The sequence below is a fragment of the Helicoverpa zea genome, chromosome 22 (assembly GCF_022581195.2).
Source record: "Helicoverpa zea isolate HzStark_Cry1AcR chromosome 22, ilHelZeax1.1, whole genome shotgun sequence".
Classification (NCBI taxonomy): Eukaryota; Metazoa; Arthropoda; class Insecta; order Lepidoptera; family Noctuidae; genus Helicoverpa; species Helicoverpa zea.
The window spans coordinates 6,784,156-6,791,718 of record NC_061473.1 but is presented as its reverse complement, the minus strand read 5'-3'; the positions used below and the strand labels follow the sequence as shown (position 1 = coordinate 6,791,718).

Sequence of the window (7,563 nt, the reverse complement as noted above, 5' to 3'; positions counted from 1 at the left end):
TTTAAAGTTAAAACAAAAGTGCATCTATCGCCTTTTGTGCAATAACGAGATTTATGGTTCTTTATCTCTGGCCCGTAAAATGACAAACAAAGCGCGTCGGCATGTTTTTTGAGATTACGAGTATTTAAACTAAAAACTAGATACTTTTATTTTCTTTGTTATCCTATGCAGGTGTTAAAACAAAGCACGTCGGCGTTGTATTGATTAAAAGAAAAGCTTACAGAAACATGTCGATAAATCATATTAAGTAAATCTGTTCTAACATAATGTACGTTAAAATTAAAAAAATAGTCTCTTTAACAACATAATAAATTAAATAACAAGACGGGATTTATTTTCTTTATTCTGATCAAAAATGCACAATAATTATATTCTAGTAAATTATTTTGGGTAGCCCTACGCTCGGTGGGCGGGGCTTAAGTGAACCCGGACGCCGGGTTTTCGGGCATAAGGGTCCCGTTCCGATACAATTGCGCTGTTGGACTCGAATACCGGGTTGTTATGTAGTTATACAAAATATTTTTGGGCATGTGGATAGGAATTGCTTTTCGGAGCTGGGCAGCGAAAGTGTTAAAATTTATTTTCTATTTTTTAGTTCGGTTTTCTATAAAAAGTTTTTTAGTTTTTTTTTAACTATTATTTATTTTCTACTTTTTAGTTTGGTAAATTTGACAATATTAGAGAAAACGGCTAAAGATAATTATTGGAAATAAAAATTAACATCGAGCCCTGCCTTATCGACTGTAGAGAAAAATTCTAGATTTTAATTAATTTTCTTACCTTATCGACTATAGATGAAAATTATATAAATTAACAAACATCATATTTTGCAAATTGAAAAATGGAATAATTTTCTCAAATTATATAGTGTATTGTCATCGGTCCTCAATAAATCTACAAAGTTTGAACGAAATCTATCGCGCCTAAAGAAATTGTTACAAACGAACATACCAACATACAGGTGAAGCTAATAAAAAGCGTGTAAAAATGGAATCACTATTTGAGACCTTATTTCCGCCCTGATGGAATCATCCCCCTACACAAGGACAAAACTGTTGTTCCAATGTATATGCAACATTACTGCCTGGTTTCATTTAAAACTGCTCAGCAAGCAAACTAAAGGCAAACTTACGGCCAGTTTCTTCATCAAAAGTAAAAGTCAAAGTAATGTCTAAAGTAAAAGTAATGGTCAAATTCGTTTTTTCAAGGCTAAAGTGACAGCAAAACTAATAGAAAAAATGAATTTGACAGTTACTTAAGGCATTACTTTGGCTTTTACTTTTGATGAAGAAACTGGCTGTTAAACATTTACCATAATATTTTCACTTGCTTTGCTATTTTCTTGAACATGTTTCAAAATGTACGAAAAAAATCGAGGTTGATCAAAAGGAGACCAGAAATAAAAGAATAAGTATTTTTTTGTATTTTTATTGTTTAACTTATGCACTAGGTGAAATTAGCTTGAAGACTTAAGGTAGTCTTTGAGCACGTCCAACGCTGGCGTCTCTTCACCGAAGTCCTGCAGACAATGAAACGAAAAAACATTTAACATAATATGTACAACTGGGTATGTCAGGAGGGCTAAACAGTATGGCCCATTTACTACTCCGCCTTTACATTTGTAAATTGCTTAAATAAGTTCTAAGAACTACAAGCGACATGCAAGAGATTTTACATTTGCAACTTACAGGTGCAAAGACAGCCTTGTAAAAGGGTTTCTTTTACTAAAAAGGTAAGACTTCATACGAAGGAATAAATTCTGTCTCGTTAAGAGTATTATTTATTTCTTCTATAGTCTTTTACTTAGTTAAAAAAATGATAGTTGTTATAATATGTATGTACGAGTGATAGGAAAGTTGCCTGTGCAATTGGCGCGGCACCATAGGGTCACTCGATTTCATGTTGCGCCGTTATTTCGTCACTACCAACGATGATTATTGGTAATGTTCGTGCTGAGCGCTATGGGAAGTTGGTACCAACAACTCATATTTAACTGGAGTCTTATAGACTTTTACTGTGAAAAAGAAGCTCTAACAATTCAAAAGCTTGATTGAAAACCTCATCATCATCATCTCAGCCATAGGACGTCCACTGCTGAACATAGGCCTCCCCCTTAGATCTCCACAGATACCTGTTGGAGGCGACCTGCACCCAATGTCTTCCAGCGACCTTTATAAGGTTGTCTATCCACCTTGTTGGTGGACGTCCTACGCTGCGTTTGCTAGTCCTTGGAAATCCTATTTTGAGTAAAAGCCAACCGTTCTCGCCAAACTTAATGGCGATTCGAATTTAAATTCTGAGTGGAAGTATGCACTTATTTCCCCGTCTCCTATTTCCCCCCTCCCGTTCACTGATACAATTTTTTTTTTTGACGATCTGATGCTATACTCTACAGTCTATCGAAGAGTTCCACCTGTGCAAGTATGCCTGTGAAAATGGACAGGAATGTGTGTGGGAATAGTCCTGTGCAGTTTTTTGAATGCTACCATTGTTCGGTTGACATGCGCAGGTATCTGCACAGATTACCTCTCCGATAGACTGTAGCGTGTGTGGCCGGCATAAGTTTGGCGAGAATTGTATCAACTAGGTATTACAAATGATTAAGTTTGAACATACCTTGATCACTACACAGGAGCAGCCGACGATCTTCCTAGCCTTGCCGTCCTTGTCGATTTTGCAGAGACCCGCCCATTCACCGAGTTTCTTGTTGTTGTCCACCTACAGAAAATAATATATTGATTTATTTATATTTTAGATTTGATTCCTTTGTATAACAGTAGTAAATAAATTAAAGAAATAGCACGTAGTCATAATCTCGAGAATTCATGCGAGATATAAAACAAAAAATCTTTCAAATAAAAAAAAAAAACAAATATAAAGGCGAAAGTTTGTGAGGGTTTATGTTTGTTACTTTTCCACTCACAAACGACTAATCGGGATTTGGTTAAACTTGGAAATACAGCTTGTATAATAACATACAGGCTACTTTATATCTATGTGCGAAAGTGGCAAAACGCTAGTAGTTAATTTTTTACAAAAGATCTCTTGTCAATGAGAGAATGACCATGTGCTGTATTAATTACATAAAATATTGTTGGTTAGTAAAAATGTACGGGTGCTAGGAAAGTTGACTCGTCAGGTTGAGAGCCACCATAGGGGCACACGATTTACTCTGCGCTCCTTTTGCGGGACCGATATAGTACCGGGACCGCTCGTGCGGAGCGCAACAATATTTAGATGAACATCATCATCCTCCTCATCATCCTCCAAGCCTTTTCCCAAACTATGTTTGGGTCAGCTTCCAGTCTAACCGGATTTAGCTGAGTACCAGTGCTTTACAAGGAGCGACTGCCTATCTGACCTCCTCAACCCAGTTACCCGGGCAACCCGATACCCCTTGGTTAGACTGGTGTCAGACTTACTGGCTTCTGACTACCCGTAACGACTGCCAAGGATGTTCAATGACAGCCGGGACCTACAGTTTAACGTGCCATCCGAAACACAGTCATTGGTGTCTAAGATATACTTAGAAAATACATATGTTAAACAATATATATATATTTTTTTTTAATATATGTTTACAGCAGTTTCTAATATTCTATCTATCTGTTGTTTCACTTTTGACATTACACATACGGGTTTCAAATTCTATCATTAGAAGCATTATCAATAGATTCATTGGTAAGCAAATCATCAGATAGAATTTTAGAACAAGCTGTAAATTATATTACATTACAGGTTTAAGGCAATAATCATCTTGTAAACAATTAGAAATTGTGTTCAAACATTTCTGAAACTTCACCACTAGAATCACAAAATTAGGTAATTTCAGGCATAGTTTTATTTTAAATAGTAAATGTTATGACTTTAGCTGAAGTAAGACTCACCTTCACGAGGGGGATCTGGTGCTCATTGCAGAGAGCCTGGACGAGCTTCTTGTACGCAGCCTCGTCGCAGTTCTCAGCCAGTACGCAGAGGACAGCTTGCCTCCTGCACAGACAGACACGATTTAGCACAATACTCATAACCTTTTTGCTGTAAATTGGACTATCTCCTTAAATTAAGCCGGGCTATATCCTTAACTTTTATTGGCACATGCTACTTCTATTTATTAGCTCGCTGCCTCCAAGCTATGACAAGCCTGTATGTTATACATTACATAGGTCATTAGTGATCAGAAAAACTCGGTTCTTCAGCCTAGCAGCAACAGGCCCTACAAAATGATGAAGCTACAATTTTGTGTACATTGTATTGCAATCCAACTTTTTAGTTACTTTTTATGTCGGCGCAGAAAATAGTTGGGACCCTGGTGAAACTGCAGGTACCAGCTGCTAGTCTATACTTATAGGATAAATATATTTTGTTTGTGCCTAATTTGAAAACTTCCTTCACTGTTGGAAAGCTACACTATCTCCAAGTAACATAGCAGTAAGGGAAGAAGTTCTCCCAGAATGCAAGTGAAACCGTGAGGAAGAAGCTAGTGTATAATACTGCCGTCGTTATTAAGAAAGGCACAACTAACATTTTACAAATGTTGAGAAAATCGAGTTTCAAATATTTTTTGAATTTTGTTAAAAAAAACACGTTTAAAATGTGTTTTTCGAAATTGTGAAAATGTAAAAAAATGTGTTTTTTTGGTATGTACACAACGATAGCAATATTATATTTTAATTTAAATGGATATATTTAATAATTAGCATAATTCTTTTTAACTTAACATAAAAAATAACAAGAAAGGAGCAATATTATGTTGAAAAGGCACATATAACCAAATATGCCTTTTCAATGTTAAATTTTTAGTAAAAATTTAAAATTTTACGATGAAAAGATAATTTTTTAAAATGAATATATAGGTACAGAAAATATTAGAATTAATTCATAACGCCGATGTCCCTTTTTTATATAACATTTATTAGCGTAGGGGTAAATAGAAAGGGCATAACTGCCAGTTGTGACTTTTCTTTCTACATTAATTGCCAAAATGTTCGTTCCATTAAATATATCGATAGTAAAAAGGTAAGATAAAAGTCACATAATACAATATGCCTTTTTATTGTAATAATATGTAATAAAACTAAAAGGTGATGTAGTTGTGCCCTTTAAGCTTATGCTATCTCTGTTTATTTTGCAGCTAAAAATTCACAAAAAATCAGGCAGATAGGCCTTTTTTTCCTGATTCCGAATATATATATAACTCATTTTGACAAAAAATGTTAGTTGTGCCCTTTTTCGGTAGCACGGCAGAATAAATGTGGCACAATTGGGAGGCCACAATGTTGAAGACAGAACATTGTGGTACTATGTATGTGCGTCTCTGTCTGCATCAGAGTGTATCCCGCACACCTTTGTGGAGTGCCAGATATTTCCACACTGCACGAGACTAGAACAGCCCCGTACTGAGTGAATATTGGTTGTAGTTCCAATGCAATTGTGAGGAAAAAAGAAATAATAACTTCTTAAGGTGACTGCTTTGATAAGTAACTTTTTAAATACTTTTTTGGCAAAATATAGTAGTACTTTGGATTACATATGAAATGTAAGAACTTTAGAACTCAAAAGTTCTAACTTTTATTTATTACTACCATCAGTAATAAATGTTATTTCATGTCTTTGTTTAACTACACAAAAATCATTTTACTTTTGACCGCTAACATTCAAGCCTTTAACTTAAATGTAATTTTGCAGCCAAATTTTTGGAATAAATTATTCAACATCTTTGTACCTAACTTATTTGGAATACATGTTATTTAAACTATACCACTGTAATTGCATTTTGCATGATGTTAGGATTCATAAAAAGAAATACCAAAGAGTTTCGTCTTATACGGACAAAAAAAATATTATATTATAGTCTTGTACAAAGTCATCTGGAATTTGCTTCTGAAGTGTGGAGTCCCATATATGCTGTGCAATCTCAGAGGATTGAGAGTATCCAACGAGCGTTTACCAGACATCTGGCGTATATCTCGTCCGGAATTTCACATAGGGTCCCATACTATCAAAGACTAAATTTCTTTAAAATGAATACTCTCCATAATCGTCGCAAAATTCATGACATTCAATTCTTACACAAACTCATTAATGGAAAGACAGACTTAGTAGCGAATTAGTTCATCACATTAAACTTGCTGTTCCCACCAGAATACCACGATACCCAATCACCAAACCATTCCACATTCCATTTTACAGAACCAATGTTGGTAAACGCTTGCCTATGGCACGAATTTGCAGTGAATATAACTCTTTGTGCGGGAGCTCGGACAATTTTGACATTTTCCATGATCCCTATAATAAATTTAAGCGCAATGTAAATGCCTCCTATAAATTAAATTTTGCACAAAATTGACCAATTTGAATAGTACCTTGTCATTTGCCTCTATCGATTCTTCTTCTTTTTTTTTATTATTATTTTTGTTATGCATAGTTTGGTTTAGTTTAATTTAAGTTATTTTTAATTTGAACGTTGTGCGCACCTGTAATTAACATATTTACGCAGGACTTATTACAATTATAAACTTATATATGTGAAAGTATTTGTAAATAAGTTGTTGGTGTGCCTAAATAAATAAATAAATAAAAGCATATATTCTGTAATTTAATGTACCACAATAACATTTTCACAATTCAGTATACAAAATTAACACATGGTAAAATTACCATGGTCACTTCAGAAGCTTTTTGTTGTAGTTGTAGTTAGTAGTTGCAGACTCATGCACAATTTGATACACTGAATCACATCATCATATAGGTAGACAGGTGGTAAACCAATGCCATACGGTGATATTGGCATTAACACAATTCTATTGGCATTATCGGGCCTTCGCAGTACCTAGTAAACCAGTACTAACAAAGAAGGTTTACTAACTTGTCAAGGGCCTTGGCAGCCTCGTGGAGTCCGTGTACGAGACCTCCGTGGATGAGGGCAGTCTTCAGCACCTCTTGAAGGGCTGTGTTCACGTCCATCGCACCTCCGCTCAGGACGGGGTTCGCGGGTACCTCACTGCAAAATTAAACATGGTTATAGCGAATGTACTACGATAAAAGCTCGCACGAGGCTTTGGAGAGGTAGAAAAAGTACGAGTAACCTTTAGTATGATCAAGTCATGCTACGGAACAGAATAAATTTGGAGGTTATGTTGACAACATGTTTACATCTTATTTTAAGGTTTTATTGATTTTAAAGTACAGTATTAAGAGAAAAGTATATAAATTAACGATTATAAAGACAGGATACTGCAAAAACTCAAGTAGAAATATGCAAAGTAACGAATACAAAATGTACTTACACTTCGACATCAGCCATGGTTTTTTGTGATTAGACGACCTGAAATACGAAATATAATAGGTTGAGCGATACTCCAACATAATTTTGAAACACTCACAGTAATTACAGAATTAAAGATTGCGAAAATAATTCAAGATTCAGAGAAAGCGAACACAAAACGTTTGACAATTTACCTTGCGTACCGGAAAAAGACTAGAGCTGTCAAAAACATTTTTTATTGTGATAATATTTTCAGAACATTTTTTAAATGGCAATACTAAACTCGCATAATTATTCCT

The 7,563-nt window shown here is 35.0% G+C and overlaps 1 protein-coding gene across 1 annotated transcript; it reads right to left on the bottom strand.

Moving 5' to 3' along the window:
• Positions 1-1,376: 1,376 nt before the first annotated feature.
• LOC124641370 (40S ribosomal protein S12) lies at positions 1,377-7,561 on the bottom strand. Its single transcript, XM_047179439.1, has 6 exons — positions 7,459-7,561; positions 7,287-7,324; positions 6,866-7,000; positions 3,888-3,990; positions 2,617-2,718; positions 1,377-1,519 (listed from the first exon to the last, which is right to left on the bottom strand). The coding sequence occupies exons 2-6, from the start codon at positions 7,301-7,303 to the stop codon at positions 1,457-1,459; spliced, it is 420 nt and encodes a 139-aa protein (XP_047035395.1). The 5' UTR covers positions 7,304-7,324; positions 7,459-7,561; the 3' UTR covers positions 1,377-1,456.
• Positions 7,562-7,563: the final 2 nt, after the last annotated feature.